Source organism: Podarcis gaigeae (assembly GCF_964106915.1).
Source record: "Podarcis gaigeae genome assembly, chromosome: 9".
Classification (NCBI taxonomy): domain Eukaryota; kingdom Metazoa; phylum Chordata; class Lepidosauria; order Squamata; family Lacertidae; genus Podarcis; species Podarcis gaigeae.
Genome location: NC_139685.1, coordinates 41,768,267 through 41,790,993, shown reverse-complemented (window position 1 = coordinate 41,790,993; position 22,727 = coordinate 41,768,267). Strand labels below are relative to the sequence as shown.

Here is a 22,727-nt window from a genome sequence, read left to right as displayed (position 1 = left end):
GTGTAAAGTCTAGACACAACAATATAAAACATGAAATGTGAATAGATGGCATCTATGTTAAGATAGAGGGGCTTGCCGATCAGAAGGTCGGTGGTTTGAATCCTCGCGACCGGATGAGCTCCTGTTGCTCAGTCCATGCTCCTGCCAGCCTAGCAGTTCAAAAGCACATCAAGTGCAAGTAGATAAATAGGTACCGCTCTGGCGGGAAGGTAAATGGCATTTCTGTGTGCTACTCTGGTTCTCCAAAAGCGGCTTTGTCATGCTGGCCACATGACCTGGAAGCTGTCTGTGGACAAACACCAGCTCCCTCGGCCAGTAAAGCGAGATGAGTGCTGCAACTCCAGAGTCGTCCACAACTGGACCTAACAATGAGGGGTCCCTTTACCTTTATGCTAAGATAATGTCCATGCAAATCGTAATTTGTGTTAGAGACATGGCAAAGAAGGTGCCTACTCAAGAAATATAGATAGCTATATAGGGAACACCCTTGTGCTAGGTTAGACTGTTTAACCCAGCATTATCTATTCTGAGTAGCACTGGTTCTCCAGGGTCTCAGTCTTTCACATTACTCGGTACCTGATCACTTTAACTAGAGAGGTCAAGATTTAAACCTAGGACCATCTGTATGCAAAGCATGCACTGTACCAGTGAATTGGCCTCTTCCTGATGATTATGTGAACCTTAAATGTATTAAACATGAATTCCTGTTTATAGAAATGTTTAATTAAAATATTTCCATTGTGCCTCTCAGTCAAACAATATAAATACAATAAAATAATCTATTTTTTAAAACACACACACACATCTAGCTTTATTTCACAGTTTCTTTCCAGCCTCATATCACAGCTGGAGTTGTAATTGCAGTCTGTCCTGTGAGGACAGGACTAACTCAAATTTGCATTTCGACATTTTAATTGGTTTAATCTTGCATCTTTTATTCCAAACTAAATTGATTTGGCCAGTGAGTCATTTATGTATTAGAAATACTGGGATAAGTGTTTTTCTTGCAGTTCCCTTCTTGGGAATACTCTAATTGTAAGCAAGAGTTTTATTTTAGGTGCAACCTGTATTGTTAGATAGCTCAAATAGGTATTTGTGTTTGCTTTTTTCTTTGCTTAGTAGCATACCTTCAGCAACAGATAAACTGCTTGGTGCCTTTTGTTTTTATACGTACAAATTGATCTGCCAAACCCTTTTGGTAAATCCCCAATTTATCATGCATTAATATTTCAGAACCATTTAACACCCTGCTGTCTCTAGATTCTGACTGTATAATGGGTTGTTTGTGGGCAGAAAGCATCAGCTATGGAGAATTTATTTCTAAAATGTAGTTCATTAAGCTATAGTTGCTTTAAGCTAACACTGTGTGTTTCTTTGTATCTTGGTTTCAGCCCCTAGATAATCTAGTGGTTTAGTGTTTAAGGACAAGAATTAAAACACTTACATCCATTTGCCTTCCCACTGCCCCATGCAGGTCCTTTTATAAAAGTGCCTGTGACGCTTTGACAGTAAACAATCTGCAGTCTGAGCAAGCAGTGCTATTCAGCAGGGAGGAATTGAAGTGGCCTTTTCACCTTCTACTATATGCTGCAGGCTGCGGAGATAATTTTTTTAAGTCTAGGCCTGGGCTTGTTGGTGGCAGATATGAAATGGGAAATGAGTTGCTGACCTATTTCTACAGCAAGCTTTCCTTGCATTTTGCACTTTAAGGCCCCAAACTATTAACACAATCGATTCAGACAGTTTAGCTAAACAATACATTAATTTTAATAGGGATGTACTAACGCGAGAGGATGAGGGAGTTCTTCTTTAAATTAGAACAGGCACAGAATGGTGATTAGAAATACAATGTGTAAATTGGCAATTAAGCATGCACTTCCTTAAAAAAATTGTAAATGTATCAGAGAAGAACAATAAACCATGTTCAAAGCTCCTACAGTAAGTTGAACCCCATCTTAGTCATTCTTGAAGTAGGGCAATTGAAATCAAAGGAAAGTAATGACTGAGTTAAGTCACATTGGTTTTACTAGGTTTTTCTGTTGTCTTCAACCTAAAGTATTCTGCTTGGAGTATAGCCATGTTGCTTGGAGGATTGTTGGTACCTGTAATATTGAATTCAATAGAGGAGATTGTGATTAAGGCTAGGGTGCTGTCCCTAATAAGATACTGCCATTATATTTCAATAATACATGCAAAGTGAGCACTGAATCTACACATATATTAAAAAACACTGTGAAAATGCTTTTTTGAAAAACGTTTTGAAAAATACATTGAATTTGCGATAGCTCACTGTCTTCATCTAGTGTCACATTTACAGCATACTTAAACAGTTTCTATTTGCAGCTGTATAGCATAGTCCTGAGTATTTCTAGTTGAGCTGCTTGCCATTATTTCTCAACTAAACACACACACACACACTCCGCTGCCAATTATTATTGGGTGTGCTGTAGACTCAGGCTTCCTTTCCTTTGTCCATTAAACTGAGCATTTCCTCTTTCAAAACGTTAAAACCATATCCTGTTTCCTTGACATTAATATTGTCCAAGGCCATAGGTGGCATTTAGATCTTGCACAAAAGAGAATTTAACTGTCTTTCCCTAGCTTGATGTTTTACTACAGCTTGCATCTGAGGTTGAGGGCTGCTTTCTTTTCATCAAGGCTTTATTCCTTTTGAAAGAAGAATGTCATCCACTATTTGCCTTGAAACAGTTCAAGCTTGTTTTCATTTACTTGGAAGCGAGCCAAATTCAGGAGACCATTCTTAACTGCACCTTGGAAGCAATGTAACTATCCTGGAATGGTTCCACTCAGAAGCCCTAGATGTAAGCTTTTAGATTTGCAAGAATAGCGCAGTTGACCAGGATTGCTCTAGCTTATAAACAAAACGAGCTGTGTTGCTTTTCTTTAAAAAGTGAAATGAACACAATAGAAATCAGCTTCAGTACTGGGACTTCCAAAACTGATGGAAACATAAAATTAAATGGAAAGCTAATGAAGGTGATCAAAAGCATGGCTGAGAAGCTCTTTTATCCATGGGGATGTGTCTAGTAGCATTTTTACTTGCTGCTTGTTCAGAAACTTTTCAAATAATATATTCCACATGTGCAAATGTAAACATAATGAAATTGCTGCTCATTGGAGGAGTCCACTTATACGTAATAGATAGTCAGCAGAAAATCTTTACATTAGAAACCATAATCCTTTTGGATATTTACTTTATCGTCTTCATAATCTGAAAAAGATAACATTCATAAAATGCAGATTTTGGTAGCCATATTCAATATTCAACTTGGAGACTGCATTCAAAAAAGCAGAGCTTCATAGCTGCAATACACCTCTCTTCAAATTCCAAATAAAAGTACTCATTTTCCTACATTTGCAAATCCCCCTCCTTTGTTCTTCATTGTGATGTTCACCCCTTCTTAGTATTTTCTTTACAGTTATTATTATGCTACTGTAAAAGGATCAGCTGCATGCCTAGCACTGCACAAAAGGGCTTTCCCAATCTGTGTTAGATCATGGAATAAGTAGACAAAGAGAAATGGACAAAAAGGGGGCAAAATTGCTTTAGAGCTTAGGGTGTTCGGTTTTCTTTTGTGGTCTCGTGGTGTGGGCATGCACATTTTCCAGCTATTGTACAATGAACACAACAAATGATGGCTTGAATGATATTCGGGAGTTGGACGGGTATGATTTCTCTTAGAGTATGGTTAATTTTAAACCTTTACAAAGAGAGGAACAATTATTATTTTTTCTGTAAAGAGGATAGATATTCCTGGTGATCAGGCAGGCTAGGAAAGAGTTAAGTATTTGTCTTGTCAAAACTGCTTAACTATGTTGAGGTGAATTACTTTTTCTCCAGACTTATGTAGACATTTATCCTTTATCATGAGGTTATGCTAAAGCTAACCGGATACTGGGAGGAGAGAACATTGTGTCATTGAGCTTGATAATAGAATCAAACAAATGCTCAGTGCTACATGTTTCAGCCTACAGATGGTCTTACTGTAAGTTCAGCCAGCTTTTATCTCTGGTTTAGCTGCTATGACAACTGCACTGCTTTCAAATGCCTTGTACAAATGATCTTTGAGAGTGCTGAAAGTCATTGATATTCTGAGTGTTTTTCTACTGCAGGCAGCAACAAACCTTCCCTGTACTCCAGCTCATATTTACTGTTATCATAGAGGGTAATGAATGCACGTTTTGTCATCAGACAATTGGACTGAAAGTGATAAAACCAGGATTGCAAGAGCATATGCCCCACTGAAAACAGTGTGGCTTACTTCTGAGTAAACATGCACAGAATTCTTCATACGCTCCCCCCCCAAATCACCAATAGCTTTTTCTTCCTTTTCTTTTCTGTTTACTTCATCCCCCCCCCCTTCTGTTTTGAAATTCTGGTATTATTTCATGAGGTGGGGGGGGGGAGATAAGGGAAATTAATATTGAACTCATGTGGTCTTCAGGCATGTTCATAATTTGTCTGTTTTGTTTTTGTTTTCATTTTATTTTAAACATAGCTGTGTAAAGAAGGCCTGCCATTTATTCTGAATCAACACAATTGTCACATAAAAAAGTTATTTTTAAAATACACGACCAGGTTGCAGTTACATCAGTGTTTCCAGAGCCAGTCAGAATAATAGCCACAAAAAATAGTCTCTCCCATTATCCAGGCGTATCATCCCCCATGGTGGGTAATCTCATAACTATGGTGGCGAGATTGAGAGCAGGCAAAAGGAATCAGTTTCAGCATTTCAGAAAACAGTTCACCATGACCTGAGGCACATCAAAGGCTTCCCAATTTCAGTCTTTTAGTGCCTTGGTTCCCACTCATGGTTGCAGTACTCAGACTCCCAGCTCAGTTATTGTTAAAGGCTTTATTCCGAAATTCACTGCAATGCCCAAATGTAGATCAGACCACAGTTTACACAGTTCAGAAGTTCACAGCAGAGCTCTGAAATACATGGTTAGGAGTAAGCTAAAATGTCTTGACACTTAACACGCTTCCTGAGCTCCCCTTTGAAGGACAGAGTGGGCACTGTTCAATCAATCAACCAATCAATCTTTTTTGTGGTGAAAGACCAGACAGCAAAGTCAACAACAACAACATATGCAACATCTGTATGAAGAAGTGGACATAATTTAAAAATTCCCTATAAACTTAAATTACATTAAAAATAACACTCCTTCAGCTAAACTCTGTATTCCAGAAATTAAAAGTGCACAGTTGTCCCGAAATATGGGACTAGGCAAGCCAGCAGGCCCACCTACGAGTTGTTTGGGTCTGCTTACACCAGCATAGCCATTGCAGCGTTCTTAGTGATGGACATGTAGTTGACATGGCTTGTCTCACTGTCTGCTCTAGTCTTGGATTCCTCCTTTTCGGGACAGAAGATACTTCACTAACAGGGTGGGCTGCCAGAGTCAAGTCAGGTAGTTCCACTGTGCCAGTCAAGGCACCGCATAACACTGATGTGGGAATCTCTGCCAACAACAAACTGGGCACATTCCCACCATCTAGACCAGCATTTCCTAGATCTCTTGGCCCTCTCCAGGATCCAGTTTTGCACATTTGTCCCATTCTTCTCCCTCTATGACCAGCTCTGCCGAGATATCTCAATGCAGTTGATGATAGCTGAGCTCATTTGTACTCTCTAGCACTACTAGGAAATTTATAAAATAGCTGCAATTTTGTTCCCCTTTCAACAGAAGTGAATGAAATTTGTAGGCACAGTAGTTCATTCAGAGTAGATGCAGTCAAAATTAAATTGTCTGCCAAGTTACAGACAAATCTTCAGGGAATTTGTTTTTTTAAAAAATGAAATGGCTATAATGTTTTGATTTTGAGATGGGATACTGAAGGTGTAATTCCTGCCACCCCTGACTAATTACTTCCTCAGGAAATGCAGTGTTTAACAGAAAAATGGTTGCCCACCCTTGCTATGTGCAAAGCAGAAAGGTAGCACAAAATGTAAACTTCTCTTCTTAGTTTAGCTGGTCCACTCAGTAATATTCTTCTTTGCTTTTTATTTATTTATTTTTTAAAAAAGGTTACCTGTTTGCAAGACTTTTTTGGTGATGATGATGTTTTCATTGCCTGTGGACCTGAGAAATACCGTTATGCTCAAGATGATTTTGTACTAGATCACAGTGGTAAGTACTGTCTGTACATTTGTTTTGAACCATAAGCTTCCAGTGCTTATGAAAGCACTGAGTGACATTGCGACTGCATATCCCCCTCCATATATATTGCACTGATAAAGACTGTAAATGGGGTGTATCAGGTGTTAGGGGAGGAGTAGTACCTCTGGTAGAAGACATGCCATGCTCCCTCTGGAGTAGTTTGTCCACCTTTGATCCCCACCCTTTACTCAGTTCTCACCTGTGGCTCCTCGAAGCTGCATGCGACAGTGGCCACACCCTGGGAAATGGCATTGCTGGCTAAACCAGGTGAAGGTAGCCAATGGGTCTCAAACCCTTGGTGAGTTAGGGACTTGCACTGCATGCGAAGACAGGCTATGGTGGATTGAGTGGACAAGACCAATAGTGGGTCTAAGGGTCAAGAAGGTGGTTTCTGCAGATGATGTAGAGGGAAGTGAGGGGAAGATGAGGCTCATCAATTTGGGAAGGTAGCCAATCTAGGCGAACACTGATCCTAAACCTTCAGTGCCTTGTGGGATATCTTTGGGAGAAGAAAAAGCTAAGGAATAAATGCTACACAAATCCAGAGTAGAATCAAGTCCCTAAGACAGTTTGATTCTGCCTTGTATGCCCTCTTCTGACAACAAATGCAGATAGGCTGGTGGCAAATGTATTGTTCTTCTTTCCTTTGGACCACATCAGCAAGGCTGAGAGTAGGTTCTTGTTGTCTGGGCAGCCCAGGACCTCCATACTGGAAGCATAGATGAAAACCAGAGGTGGGTTTAGAGGACCGTAACTGCTTTTGTTGCACTGGGCACGGAGCCTTGGGGGCACAACAGGGGTTGCAGCAACTATGATTTAGAATGGAGCACAAGAAGCGGGAGGGGGCACCTATTTTTTGTGGGAGATTTGAGACCCCAAGTTCCGCCGCTGTGAAAACCTAAACTCTGTAAAGGGGACCTGTGAGGGAAGAACATACATTCCTGCAAATGTGAGGGTCTTGTGTGGTCCATTTTAAAGAAACCATGCCATCTAGAAAAATATACCACTAGCATTATTCCCCGTGCACATCAATGATGGGAAGATGATGGGATGATGCAATAAGACACAAAGGGTTCTTGGAGAGGCAATATGGAGCATTAAGGCATTCTAATCCCTGGGATCCATATGAACCTGAATCATAGAGTTCTGCTGAAGGACCTAAGAAAACAGATTTGCTAGAGACTGTTGTTTATTAAAATAGCTAACTGCACAGTCGTCTAAGGGACAGTTCAACTTTCAGTTTAAAACTTCTAGTGTACATTGTGTTGCCTATTTATCAGCAAACAGATTGCAGTCTCAGTGGGCACAATAATGACGCTTACAGTTGGATCGGAAAGACACTGGTGTGAACAGGTGGAAGAGGACTTGCTCCGGTCAGTTTTGATGAAATATGCAATATGTTAACATTCTTTTATTTGTAAAATAAATGATCTACTTTTCCAACAGAGATGAGACATATATAAAATTCATATGTACACTTTTCTATTGTAACAGGATAAAAAGCCAAATCTAGTTTTAAAGCAACCTGGAAAAAAATAATTTTCCAACATTTGACCAGATGTCAACAAGTTTATAAGCTTACAAATTTATAAACTCCTTTTGGTTCATTTGAGAAAAACTGTTTATGAAATGAGTATGTTTGGGTGATAAATTTAGTTGGTAGGTGGTTTTGTTGGAAGTGATTGCAACTCTAAAAATATTTCTTCTGCTATCCATCTGTTTGTTTACAGAATGTCGGGTTATGAAATCCTCTTATTCCCGTTCATGCGGGATATCAAGGTATTCTGGATCTAAAAGCCCTGGATCTAAAAGCCCTGGACCTTCACGTCGAAGTAAATCACCAGCTTCAGGTACAGCTGCCTGGGTGGATGGGGGAAATGTGCATTTAGAACCTTGTTTGTTTAATTAATATATTTTCTGCTCATCAATCCCCAGCAGTTCACACACACAGTATGTCTACCAATAAAATAAATAATTTTAAAACAGCAGAACAATAAAATTAGAGCCAATAGTTATTTAAATATCATTTGTTCAACAGCATCTAGAAACCCTTGGCAAATAAAAAGGTTGACACTTGACTGAAAAATAACAAAGTCCATAGCAGAAAAGCACCACCAGTGAAAGAATGGCAAAGTACCACCACTAAAAAGGCCCTGTCTGAGATCACCACCTACATCACTACTGGCAGCAGTTAAAACCTGCAGAGGGGCCTCTTGAGGAAGACCTTGGCGCCCATGGAAGTTTATGTAGTAACAAGTGTTTTTTTGACATGTGCTCTTCCTTAATGGCTGTGCCCCACCATGACCCCCTATTTCTCACCTGAAGGTACCCCTGCACCTAGGGTTGTGCGCCCATCTCACTTAAGAGGCCGAGGGCCAGCGCTGTCCGGAGACATTTCCGGGTCACGTGGCCAGCGTGATGAAGCTGCTCTGGCGAGCCAGCACCAGCACAGCACACGGAAATGCCGTTTACCTTCCTGCTATTTATCTTGCACTTAGGGGTGCTTTCGAACTGCTAGGTGGGCAGGAGCTGGGAATCCCCACCGTGGGGATTCGAACCGCCGACCATGCGATCGGCAAGCCCCAGGCGCTGAGGTTTAACCCACAGCGCCACCCGCGTCCCTCACCTTAATCTCATCCAAAAAGGTGAGGCAAAATTACACGTTCCCCAAGCCTGAGGGAGATCCAAGGGTTGCAGAGGATGAATATGAATAAATTCAGTTGTACACATTTAAGTGTTTTCCCTTCGTCCACTCTATTCTTCTTTTTGAGGCCCATGACTTTCTTACTCCTTTTTTCTCTTTGGTATACTTAGCCAACACAGAATGCATCTTCCTCCTTCCTATCTCTTTGTGTCCCCCCTTTTTTTTACAGTGCTTGTTCAGTTTATATTAGGGGGGGTTGCCCCAGTTATGTTTTTGATTATGTCTTTCAGTCCTGCTCCAGGGTCAGTATTTTAAAATATCAATGTTTTAGGGAAAGTGGTTCACTGACAACCGGAGAACAACAGATTGTTGATGTGCTGAATCAAAAAGCTACTCAGTACAGTGGCCCAACAGTACCATCCAGAAGTTTGGACTTAAGTGTACATAAGGAAGAAGACAGAATAAGTCTATTGGCTGTTCTTGTCATTAAAGACCTGAACATAGAGCAAAAGACTTGCTGGTTTTCTTACTGCAGAGTCATATGAGATTCTCTCCCAGGCAAAATATTAAAAGTCGTCCCTCCACCCACCCAAGCATATTACCTTGCCCTCTAGGCTTTTTCAGCTTTTGGATGGCATATTTCATTTGTGTGGCGTAACGGTTCATAATGAGAAATTAGACTTTGGAACATAATAGGCGTCTGGAAATGAGAGACACATAATTAACCACCTGAGGTGAAAGTTGACAGGTTAGCTGAGGGCAGTTACCAGGTGACTTTATCACAAACAGGTTATTGAAGTAGCATCCGCACACCATAGGCTCAGGCCCAAGGTTTGGGGAGATGCGAAAGGTTTGAGCATTCATGATGCATTTATAAAGTTAGTATTTGATCTGTAGGTTCCACAGACCTAATTGCTTCAGGTGGTTTCATCCCATCTCCAATATGGCACCCCTACCTTTCCCACAACTCGACAGTTTCCAAATAACTCAGTTTATCTGGATCTACAGTTCTGTTAGTTCTTAAATTACCTTAAATTGGACTGTGCATAGTAGTAAATATAGGTTCACTGTAAGCCTTTCTGGAAAACCACTTCTTGCTTTTCCCCTTTTTATGTTATCTTTCTTCCTTTCATGTCTATGAATAACCTATATCCTGTCTTTTTCCTTTGTGTCAATTGAATGAATACAGTAAAGAGGGGTGGCCATTACTCCAGTGCTTACTCTTCAGCAAAATCCCCAGGTGAGCCATGGCAGTTATGGCTGTGTACCAACACTTGTCTCCTACCTTTTCATTTTTAACCCTTCCATCTGCTTCTGTGTGCCTATTATCTTGCACTGTGTGTTTTTATGGTTTGTAAAACTAAGACATGGTGAGTTTATCCTGTCTCTAGGTAGACCTTGGAAAGGAAGAACTTAGGCATCAGACACCTGTGGTTAGTATACAGTGGAGCTAAATTTATTAAGATATAATCTGGCCAGTACACAAGTAGTACGGGGTGGGGGGGCAGTATATTTAAATGAAATGAGCAATATTAGCTGACAGCAATGGATCCCAAAACTTAAATTCAAGTTTAAGTGTGGTATGGCATGCAAATAAAGCTCAAAGTTGAAACAGAGTACTGTGTCTTTTAAAACACTATGTCCACTTATTTAGAGAAGCATGTGAGTATTAAGACACTAATTAACTTCAGCTAAGGACTTGTGGACTGATCCATGTACACCAGTTGCTTGGTCCATGGTGGCATCAAAGTTTGATATTACCTGACTTAACAATGGGAATTTATCTAGCTTGCAATAGAAAAATGTAATTGAAATAAGCTGCCTTGCTTCTGCTCAGAGTGAAAAAGCAAATCATTTTGTCTCCGTGTGTTTTTTTATTGTGTGTGGAGTTTGCTTGCTTGCCTTTATCCCATGTGGTCTTCTGGAAGGTAGGTTGCATATTGTGCTAGTCCACCATTTCCTCCCACTTGAACATAGCTACTGGGAGGTTATGAGGAAGTTTTTCATTTGCTTTCTGTGGGGTGGAGTGTCTCTGTGTGGACCCTAACTAAGGAGTCCCAGAATCAAGCAGCGCCTGTATGATGTCCCTAATTTCTGGGTGATAAGGACAGTGACAGGATTTCAAGGTCCCTCTTGCAGCCCCAAGGGGGAGGAAATTCTCTTTCCATGTTGTAATGTTTTGTTTGTGGGCCAGGTGGGAAGCTGTGCTGCTTGGGACTCTGAGGCTGGCTCAGGTAATGTACACTAATACCTTTAAAGCACATTCAAAGCCCGTTCTTTCCCTCAAATAACTTTGGGCACTGTTGTTATGGATTGCTGGGAACGGTAACTCTGTGAGGGAGCAAACGACAGTGCCCAGAATTTTTGTGGAAAATAATGGGCTATGAACATGCTCAAAAGGCATAGTGTGACCACAATCATAGTTTCAGGCTAAAGGGACAATGCTACCTTGGAAGGATTAGTGTTAGGGAGTGTAATAATACAAAAGTGGGATAAGGTGTATGCATGAACATATGAAGGTCAGAAACATGTGTTTTCTATAGGTAACTATTTTTAAAACAGAGATTCTGGGGATGAAGTGAAAACAGCAATAGAATAAGATTGTCCTATTCCCATAAATGTTAACTTCTTCTAGAACAGGCATGTCCAACTCCCAAGAGAATGCAATCTACTCCCAGTACAAAAAAGCTGGCAGTGATCTACAATTGTCCTTGCCAATGTTAAGCTTTTTTTGGGGGGGGGGGAGCCAAAGTTGTGGAGCTTTTTTGCTAGAAAAATATGTGCTTACAATTTGGTGCAGCGACGAAGCAAACAGCTAACACCAGGGACGGGTGGCAGGGTCACTACTAGCCCATGGTCGACCACTAATGTGAGGTGATTGACCTGTCCCTGTCGATTGTGATCGACTTGTTGGACATGCCTTTCTAGAACATCTTGGAAGCTGGTTCTTACATCTTGGTGGAAAGATGCTAACTTCTACTTATTTATTTACTGTACCTATACATAATGCCACAGAATAACGGTTCCCTGTGCAGTCGCATCAGCAGGTTGGCTCCTAAATATTAAAGAATTAAAAGTAAATTCCTTTTTAAAAGCAGCTAGTTTGGAAGACTTGGTTTTCAGAGAGGTTCATCACTGCAGGCATTCACACAGCAAAAACAATGGTGCCTGTTAAATGAATGTTCTGTTACCCATTATAGATATTCTTTACACAGCTGAAAAAGTGTAGGTGGTAACTAGCATTTCCATGGAAACCGAATGTCTAGCTGGCAGGCTAATTTTTTTTCTTAAAGGAGCAGCAGTCCTTAACTGAGCTGCAGTTGAAATCAATCTTGCTCTTTGGAACATTTCCTCTTACTACTTCTTCCTTGGGAGACATGGAATATATTGTTCATCAGAGAGCCTTGCAAATAAGCTAACAGATGGTCATATTAAGAGTCTTAAGTTGTGTGAAATGGTGGAACCCACTTCAGACTGAACCGAAGGGGAAGCAACATATTTTCACATATATAGAAACCCCTCAAAATTAAAATATGAAATGTATTTGTATATTTAAAAGCATACTAATGGGAAGCTGGTTCTTGTCAAAGGCATATTTCAACATGGAAGGAGATGCAAATAATTTTTTCAAGTATTTTATTTTTAAGAGAAATGATCACATAGAAAATAAACATGGGTTTGTTTGGGTTTTTTGCTTTTATAATTGTTTCTTGGTAATTTGGATGCAGTGTACTCTGTAATATATTAAACTGCTCTGTGGCCATGATTATTTTTCAAGTACCCATTGGCTGATGTGACCTGATAACCTTGAAATGTTCACCATCACCTACATTTTTAATTTGTGGGAGAATGTACCCAGCACCATAGAATGTTGATATAATTCCATTGTTGAGTCAAGTGAAAAGTCATTTGGGCTGTGGTTGAAACATCACAATAGGCTGTAGGGACAGGGCAAGCTATGTAGACAAGATCGAGAGTCTGAATGCTATAAAGCTTTGATAGAAGAGGTTCTGAGATGTAGAAAAGTTAAAGGATAGTGTGGCTAGATGAAGGGGAAAGAGTAGGCAATGTGCCAGAAAAAAATGTGTCTTTGAGTAGGTAGAGAGAGGGGGGGGAAACCAATGATAGAACACAGCTGTGGAAAGAAATCTTAGATCTTAAGAAGGAAGGCTCAGCTGTGTGCTTGTTGGTCTTAGCAAGCCCTTGGTCACTGCATCGTGCTGCTTTTAAGCTAATGCTTACCTTTATGTGTATTTTATTGCTAGCTGCTCTGTTCAACAAAGATTAACAGGATATTATCTAAAAGGAACATATCATATCTTAACAGGAATTTCAGCTTCTGTTTTATTGGCGATAACAACTTCTTTTCCTTCTTTTGCCCTTGTTATTCCCAATAGTAAACGGAGCTCCAAGTAGCCAGCTTTCAACTCCCAAATCAACAAAATCTTCTAGTTCTTCACCAACAAGCCCAGGCAGCTTTCGGGGACTCAAGGTATGTTTTAGAAATTTTGCCCTATTTCAGCTTAAATACTAATTCTGCTTTGGAATATTGCCTTTGTGGTTGCAAGAAAACACCAGCTTCATGCTATATTAAGCAATGATAAAAAAAATATTATTCCATTGCAATGTACAATGCATGAAAGCAGTTGCAGAATAGTTAAAATGTAAACTGAACTCAATATTGCAATGAGTAAAATAATCTATTATTCTGGTTCAAACTCTATCCACTGGCTTAGAGAGCTGCCCTAAATGGGGCAAAGAGCAACAGGGAGCAGCAAAGGATCCACCAGCCAGGGTGGAAAGTATGGGGGGGGGACTCCTCCACCAGCTCCAGGCTACCATTGCTAAGAAGCCCATCCCTCAAGGATCCATGGGATGTAGTATCTGGCAAATCCCAAGCCTCTGGCACCCTGAAACTCCCCATTTCAGGGCTTGCTGCTGCCTACTACCACTAGCAGAATTGACAATGGAAGCCTACTGCCCATGGAGGTGAAGCTGAGCCATCTGCCATGGTAGAGAAATCTGTCCCATAACAGAGCTCCTTTCCATTACCAATCCATCAGGCACCAGGGGTTAGGGCTGCACTCATAGTTGTGTTTAGTAAAATTTGTCAGTACAGTCAGTAAGCTCCATCTCATCCTTCATTGTCGATTTTGTTTATTTATACACAACATTTTTGTCAGGTGTGGACAGCTTGCAGCATTTAAAAATAAGAACAGTGTAGCACCATAATCGACTAAACCTTAATAAAAAAGGCCATGCAGCAAACCACACACAGTAAAAACAAAAACCATAGAAAGAGGAATGCCGTTTTGCATGCTAAAGTTGTTTATATTTAGTGCATGTCTTAAAAGACGGTTGGTTATTAAGAGAATTAGGGTAGTTAAAATCCTTTATCTCTCCAGTATGCAGCTGTTTGGGTGAACACTTCAGCTGTGCTTTGTTCACTTGGGTTCTGAGTAATCTTAACTGATATATCTGAATTAGAACATGGCTTGTGACAATGCTTGTGTCTGCATCTGGAATGCATTCCCAACACCCATGCTTCTGGGAAAATGTCCAACAGGAATATATGCTGTTCAAATAATTTAACCCCTAAAATACAAGAATTACAAGTATACATACCACTGAACAGTTGGATACTCTTGAAAAAAATTTATTATGTATCTGCTTGAATTTTGTTCTGTTCACGTGCTGTCCATGAAGAGGAGTAAAATTAAACTTTTGTTTGTTTTTAAGTGACTTAGTTATTTTATCCTTTCCTTAAGAGATCCCTATAACAACTGAGCTGTGCTTAGGATGAAATAATGTGTAGGCTGGTCTCCTTGAAATACTTGGTTTCTGTGCACTGCCTGGATCATTCTGCCATGTCTCTTCATTTAGTGATGCTGAAGCTCAAGCATGGCAGAATATGCATGTCTCCATCTTTAATTTCTGTCTTTCCCTCTGTTGTAACTTAGTACTCATCTTAGCAAAATTGGTAAGGAACAATCAGTTGAAAACCTTGCCTTGTCATCTCTATTTGGATTTATATCCTAATACTTCATTTGAATTGCAATAAAGCTGTGGGGTTTTTTTTTTAATTGTGTGAGCTGTAGATTATTAAACTTGTTGATTTTGTGTGTACTTCCTTTTGCCTGTTACATGGCTTGGATTGCTAGAAGACCCTCAATTCAGGTTATACTACTTAAAAGGACTGGCTATCTACATCACGTTCATGTAGTTTATTTATTCATTTAAGTAATAGATTTGTTGTTTCATAGCACTACTGCTTACCAGAAAAACACCGCATCTCCGCAACAAATGTCCCTACTCCCCACCCCACTGCCTTAACTGGAAAGTCTACTTACAAGGATAGGAAATCAAGGGCTATAATTTGTGCAGCTTCGTTTTTGCTACTCAGCACAAATACTGAATTGCTGATTCATTGAAAAATTTGGCAGCCGCACCAATATAATTGCATCCAGAAGAATACAGGACAATGTTCTTTTGACTGGTCTGAAAGGGAAAAAAAGACAATTAGAAATTGTATTACTCTTGTTAGTTTTAAATAGATCTTGATTTACGTATGTCGGCAGCAACAACAAAAAATGCATCCAACAATTCTCTAATATGTTAATTCTTTAGAGCTAACCTCCTCTGAAAAATTTCATTAAGCCCAATAGACTCTTAGAGATGAAAGAGAAGAATTTATATCATATTAGAGTGCTTGGCCTTCCTTACTGTTGGCCAAAGAGGCTAATTGAGAGCTGCTTTGGGTACCCTTGGTGTCAGCTCCAGTAACCATGGAGTTGTGAAAGGAAGAAGCAGCACAAATATGTTAGGCTGTGCTGAGAATGCAGACTGTGGAGTTCTTAACCAAGCTAGGGGCAGGAGCAAAAGAGCAATTGACTTAAGCCAGCTGATTGGCTGAGCCCTGCTCTTCCTCACCAGCTTCTTGAGAGGAGAAACTGTGTACAACCCTGTTCCTGCTGGCCAGCATTCTGGACCATCTCCTTGCAACTCTATCTTGAGTTGACTTGTAGCTGGGGCTGTCCTCCATCTATGCAGGTATCTCTAGGTGCTTGTCATTAATTCAACCTGCAAGTCATGACCAACACCAATCAGCCAAACTGCAGCATAAAACAGACTGCATGGAGTTGGCAAAAAAGAGGGGACCACAAGGCCAATCAGAGAACACTGCCAAAATAATTCTACTCAGCCCTTCAAATCATAAGGCATGTAGGGTGCCATGCTGAAAAGGACTGCTCATGAGGAGGGGGCAGCAGTGCCTTTTTAGTGGCACCGCTTCCTTGCTGCATTGTGTCCCAAGTGCCGTGATGCTGCCATATTCCCACCACCACGTGATCTTTATTTTAGAATCACATGGGACTGCAAATATACTCCCTGCTTGATATGGCGGAGCATCTTTCATATAGTGCCAAACCATAGCTTAGCCTAAATGCAAATGTTGTCAATTAGGCTGAATAATGTAGTCAATTCTAGTGACTTGGAAAGGAGATAACAACATAATACATTATCTAAAGATTACCATTGTTATTCTGTGTCCTGTGACAACTGACTGAAATTGAAAAGTCTAAAATAGTTTAGGTTTTAATCCTAACCCCACACACTTGGTCATAAACCTCATTGAATTCATTAGAATTTAGTGCTATGTAGACATGGTTTAGACTGTGCTGTTAGTTGTTTGTTATCTGAAAGATTATTTTCATCCACCCTAGTTTTAAATTTCATAGCCATGATACTAATTTTTATGAAGTGTTCTTTGCTTTTAAGGAAACAAAATCTGTGCTTTTAAACAAACCAACTGAACTGAGCAGAAAATAACTAATAAGTCAATGCAATAAATAGTAATCTATTTTGTCTGTCTTGTTTCTGGTTCTATTACAAAAATATCTTCTGAAAGAACTATGCTGTATTATTTTGGTGCAGGAGCCATCCAGGGCATCATCATCAACAAAAAATGTACAGATGTTGTTGCAGCCATCTTGCATATTTGTCTGGCAGACAGTGTTATTTTTGTCTTTCTTAAACTTAACTCGCTGTCAGTGAGCTAGTTTGTGTTCCTTTTGCTATCTTGATAATGTAGCTTCTGTTGACTGCTTTGGGCACATATTGGTGTCCTGGGAAATCTTACAATAAAACCTGATCTGCCAGTTGAATTATTGTCATTATTGCTGGCGAAATGATTTAAAATATTTTGCTGCATAACCAGGCACTGAAAATGCTGACCTTGCATTCCCTTGTGCTGTCCAATATCATTTTGACAGATCTTGAGCTCAGGCTAGAGAAGTATTTTAAGCACCCTGTGACAAGTGATGAAAGTTTGTGTGATAATCTTTTAAATGAGAGTACAGTGAAGACTGAAAAGGGCAAAGACATTATCTGAAAGTGAAACAAGAAAACCAGGAGGGAGACAAAGAAATTGGAGAGAATTTAAAGAGGGGAAACTTGCTTTCAAAAGTGCTAGCTAAAAGAATTTCAGAACGCATACTCTTCAAAGAGTAATCTTGAGACTTCCAAATTCTGCAAAAGCAGCCCATGTAAATATCATTTACCTGCCTGGCCTTCCTTGTGGTGCCAGATAGGTAGAAATGTTTGTGTGAGCTGCTTCAGCTATGCTACCTAATTTGAAACTTTCAGATTGTTCCTGAAAAATTGACCTGTGTTGCAAAACACATGGAGCTGTAATAAAGCCTTAGTTGGCACTTTGGGAAACTATTAATTGAGAGTGAAAATTATGCTTGAAATTTATGTATTTATTTATTAATTAAATTTGTATTCCTCCGTTCACCCATATATCACAGGGTGGTTCAAAACACAAAAATACAAAATGAAAATACAGAACGCATAATAAAACAAAAGCAGAAGCAAAACAAATCAATAACCCCCTTCCCACAGTCACATGTTAAAGGCCAAAAGCCTTATTGAAGAGAAACATTTTCACCTGGTGCCTAGAGATATGTAATGAGGGTACCAGGCAAGCCTCCTTGGGGAGAGGATGCCACAAATGGGGAGCCACTGCAGAAAAGGCCCATTCACTTGTTGCCATCTTCTGGAACTCTCCTGGGGGAGACACCTGAAGAAGGGTCTGGCTCAGTTTATATGGGGACAGGTGGTCCTTGTGGTATCACAGTTGAGGGTTGTTTAAGGCTTTATAGGTCAAAATCAGCACTTTGAATTGAATTAGCAGCCCGTGCAGTTAAGCCAGAATCGGTGTAATATGCTCATGTCGTCTGAGCTTGGGCTCGTGGTTTGTTTCCCCAAAACAAAGCAAGCTTTGTTCTAGATTCACAGTATTTTGTCTGCCTATGGTTGCAAACTGGGTCAGTGACTGAGATCCATGAATATGTTCCCTGAACTGTCTAAAGATGGTTTGTTCTTGTTTTCAGCTCTTCTTTTGTATTCTCTGGATAGGCAGGTGACATTCTGGTTAGAAATGAAAAGGAAGACAATCTCTTGGGAAGCATTCACTTACCTCATGTGCATCCCTTTACACTCTGTTGTTGCTAAATGGATCATAAGAAGTAATCAATTAGAAATGAGAAGGAATCAACTACTTTCAGGTGCTTTTAGAGAGAACACATATCTAGTTACAGGGTATTAGAGACTTGGCACAAAGCAAATACTGCTGGTGTTGTATAGTGCAGGGAAAGTGGAGTTTGCGTAGTCTGCTTTGAATGCAACGTGTCATTAAAAAAACCCAACCAGCTACTTTACAGAGGTTGTATGTTTTGGCCATTGGAAATATTAGTAAAGTTGTGTTTGGCTTTTAACAGATGATTGTGTAATATTAATTTATAGCACAGAAGGCTGTTGGATGTTTTTGTTCCTAATGTAATTATTCAGAAGCATATTGAACTGCTGAAGCATAAACTCTCACATTTTTTCACAGATTCCACCACATTGTGGGTCAACTTGCAATGTGAATGGTGTGCCTGAACTATCTCCCTGCCTGAGCCCTGAAAGTAAGAATGTGTATTTTCAAGTTCTTTTATGTTAAATGACTGTATTGGAGATAATATTTCAGTCTAGAAAAATAAATCACTGTTTATTATTTTCTATTTTGGTAATATGCTTGTTCACGCTATTGTATTGGTATTACTTTGGACTTTCCTATTAGGCCAAAGATGATCCATAGAGGTGAGGCTATACATTCATTCATTCAACTCATTAGAGCTTTTTCCTCTAAGGTGTCTTGACATTGACCACCCCTTCACATGCCAGTGGCAATGAAAAGAATCCTAGCAGACATTGAGATAGGATTGGGTTTGTATTTAATATATGTCACCAGGTACTGAATGGTTTACTGATAGCGCTGGGCCAAAATTTGCCTTCTCTTGCTCAGAGGTTTTCTACCCCTATGAAAGAGGCCTCCATTTTTCTGCAGCATTCTCAGGCCACTTAAGGATTTATGTAGAATGTTGGTGGTTACAGAATTTTGAGCTTACCTTATGATTGTGAGACATCCAAGGCATGCCTTTTCTTTCCAGTAAACATTGCTCTAGCACTCTGCAACCTCCCCCTGTCTACACTTCCTGATCTTAAAAAACCCAAAATATTGAAATAGTTACTTCACAATGTCTTCCCCTAGTCTTCAGTTGAAACATGGGCACCTAGGAAGTCTGCAGAAGCCAGACAACTGATGAGATGACAGACCCTCCAAGTGTCCCTATTTTCCAAGGATGTCCTTGATTTAGAAAAGCTGTCTTAGTTTCTGATTTGATCCCAGAATGTCCTGCTTTTCCTTTCCCTATTTTCATTGGAGAAATGTTGGCCAATATGGAGTTATTCGAATCCCAAGCTGTCTGAAATCCTGTATAGGGAAGTTTTCTTAATGTTTAATGTTTTATTATGTTTTTATATATGTTGGAAGCTGCCCAGAATGGCTGGGGCAACCCAATAGGATGTGTAGGGTATAAATATCATTATCATTATGGAATGGGATGTCCCTATTTTTATCAGATAAATGTTGGATGGCATGACATGATTTGTAGAATAAATACAAGAAAGGAAACCCACAAGACTTCTTGGCCACCACAAAAGACAGATAAGCATGACCAAATATCCTGAACCTCATCCATGAGAATTTCACTTAATATGTTTTATTTCCATGTGAATTTTTTTTCTCTGAATTGAAACCATTTTCTCATTAATTTTTAACACCACTAATTATTAACTATACAGGGGAGAACTGTTCCAAATTGCTCTGGCAGAAAAGTTGCATCACACAGGGCAATTTATCAGTTAAAGATTAAATGGAAATGTGCTGGCCATTTTGAAAGGGAAAATTTAAGTTATCTTAACCTCCTCACCAAACATCTTGTGGTATTCTGAGTTTTCTTTTTAATGTTTATATTGTACTTGATTTGCAATGGACACACAAAATGTTAGCCTTCATTTACATAAAAACCAATTTAGAATATTTCACTTTCAGTAAGCACACCTTGAGATAAAGGTACCGTACATATTTGTAAAATTTAGGCAGTATTATGTGTTAATGCTAAATTGTATCCTAGCCTGAGAATGTGGAGAATGATAGATACACATCCTATCTCTGCTGAGTAATTTCCCTGTGACAGAAATAGCCATGAACGAATTCTCACCTTGATTAGGGTGATGCAGGTGACTGGAAATAATAATGCAATATTTCATGTATATTATAAAATTATTTTATTGTTCAGTCTCACCAGAACCCTGTGATATTTCTGCCACTTAATAGCTCTGCAACAGAAGCTGAAACAATGCAGTTTGTTGAACAACAGAACTAAATGAAGTGGTAGCTGGGTGTTGATCTTTACGTGGGAATGTTGTTGCCTTTTGGAATATGTTAAAAAAAAATCTTACATGAAAAATATGTTCGGATGCTTACCCTCTGATTTGCACAGCAAGGTCATATAGCTTGGATTAAGCCTTGCCAGCTATTTCTTTTTTGCTTTAGATGCAAATGTGAAGCGACAGATACTTAAAATAACTGTTTTAAAAAACGATTTTGCAGCATAAGATATAGCCCTACTGTAGGGTTGAGGTCAGCAAGGGACAATCCATATTGCTCACATCCATGCTTAGCTTACTTTTTGCCCTTTACATCTTGCAGGTTTGAATGGAAACAAATGCTCAGGGACATCAACTATTCTTGAGAAATACAAAGTGGGAAAGGTGATTGGAGATGGCAATTTTGCTGTGGTAAAGGAGTGCATAGAACGGTGAGCAAGAAAATTGCCCAGCTATTCATTTTTTACTTAGCTGAGCCTTTCCCCTCCACTGTGCATTGAGCATATATTAGAAAATTGTTGTATTTCACAGACAACCAGGTGTCTTTTGGTAAATCATTTGCTGTAAAATGCAAGAGTTTGTGTAGGTATCTATCTATTCCATATGTTTGACACCTCTGCCTGATGTCCACTTCATCAGCTATTACACTGGGTGTAAAGGATAACTAATAACCATAAGTAAGCAAACCCTGGTGTGTTGGATATCAAATTAAACAAATATGAAGGTCTTGGGAAATGTTGTTGTTGTTGTTGTTGTTTAGTTGTGTCCGACTCTTCGTGACCCCATGGACCAGAGCATACCAGGCACTCCTGTCTTCCACTGCCTCCCGCAGTTTGGTCAAACTCATGCTGGTATCTTCAAGAACACTGTCCAACCATCTCGTCCTCTGTCGTCCCCTTCTCCTTGTGCCCTCCATCTTTCCCAACATCAGGGTCTTTTCCAGGGAGTCTTCTCTTCTCATGAAGTGGCCAAAGTATTGGAGCTTCAGCTTCACAATCTGTCCTTCCAGTGAGCACTCAGGGCTGATTTCCTTCAGAATGGATAGGTTTGATCTTCTTGCAGTCCATGGGACTCTCAAGAGTCTCCTCCAGCACCATAATTCAAAAGCATCCATTCTTCGGCCATCAGCCTTCTTTATGGTCCAGCTCTCACTTCCATACATCACTACTGGGAAACCATAGCTTTAACTTTCCGGACCTTTGTTGGCAAGGTGATGTCTCTGCTTTTTAAGATGCTGTCTAGGTTTGTCATTGCTTTTCTCCCAAGAAGCAGGCGTCTTTTAATTTCATGGCTGCTGTCACCATCTGCAGTGATCATGGAGCCCAAGAAAGTAAAATCTCTCACTGCCTCCATTTCTTCCCCTTCTATTTGCCAGGAGGTGATGGGACCAGGTCTTGGGAAATACATATTTTTAAAATTGCTCCACAAGTTTTTGTCAAGCATAAGAAAAAGCCGAGCCAATGAAAAAGGAAATGCATTCATTATCCATGCATTCATCTAAATGTAGACCAGAGGTGGCTGATCAAGTTTTTCTTTGATGCCCATTTCCATTATTCCTGAGGCTAGGGCTGATGGGAATTGGAGGCCAGCAACATTGAGAAGGCCACAAGTTAGCCACTCCTGCTCTAGATCACGTTTCCATATGTACATTCTAGTGGAAATCTATATGGAAATATAGGTTTGGATGCTAACTTTAAACAGTTCACTGAACAAAAGTGCAGCATCCAGTCCTCCCCTATGCAGCCACATGTACGTAACTCTCAAAACCTCTCTTTTGAGAGTTGGAGAGGCCCTTGAACAATATGGAAGGGGAGATTTGGGAACATGGTGGTGAGGCGATGGGAGACTTCCTTTCCATGAAGTTCCTTATGTAAGCAATCTTAGGAGACCAAGCCAAAGGAGACAGGTGTCTGAAAAGGGAGATTTAGCAAAGCGGGCATGTGAAGGAGGAATGGATCTAGCAGATGGTTTAGGGATGGAAATATGGAGGAAGATGAGGCAGGGCCAGCTGTGATGGGAGTAAGAAAAGAGGAAGCAAGGGAAGTTTAAAAGTTCAAATGGGGGAAGCAGAGGCCAAGGAAATAAGCCCACGTAATCTGGAAATAAGGAAAATAAATTTAGTCCA

The 22,727-nt window shown here is 39.9% G+C and overlaps 1 protein-coding gene across 5 annotated transcripts in view; it reads left to right on the top strand.

The window, feature by feature from the left end:
* Nucleotides 1–22,727, top strand: part of DCLK2 (doublecortin like kinase 2) — a 75,482-nt gene that overhangs the window by 28,250 nt on the left and 24,505 nt on the right. For 4 of the 5 annotated variants that reach the window (XR_014568062.1, XR_014568063.1, XM_083755641.1 and 1 more), the window contains exons 3-8: nt 6,051–6,153; nt 7,914–8,033; nt 10,017–10,067; nt 13,225–13,319; nt 18,723–18,795; nt 20,925–21,033. Coding sequence is in view for 3 of the 5 variants with exons in the window: in XM_083755641.1 (XP_083611767.1) it covers nt 6,051–6,153; nt 7,914–8,033; nt 10,017–10,067; nt 13,225–13,319; nt 18,723–18,795; nt 20,925–21,033 (551 nt within the window). In the remaining 2 variants the exon portion in view is untranslated. The remainder of the gene's footprint in view (nt 1–6,050; nt 6,154–7,913; nt 8,034–10,016; nt 10,068–13,224; nt 13,320–18,722; nt 18,796–20,924; nt 21,034–22,727) is intronic. The other variant, XM_083755642.1, reaches the window with a different exon arrangement.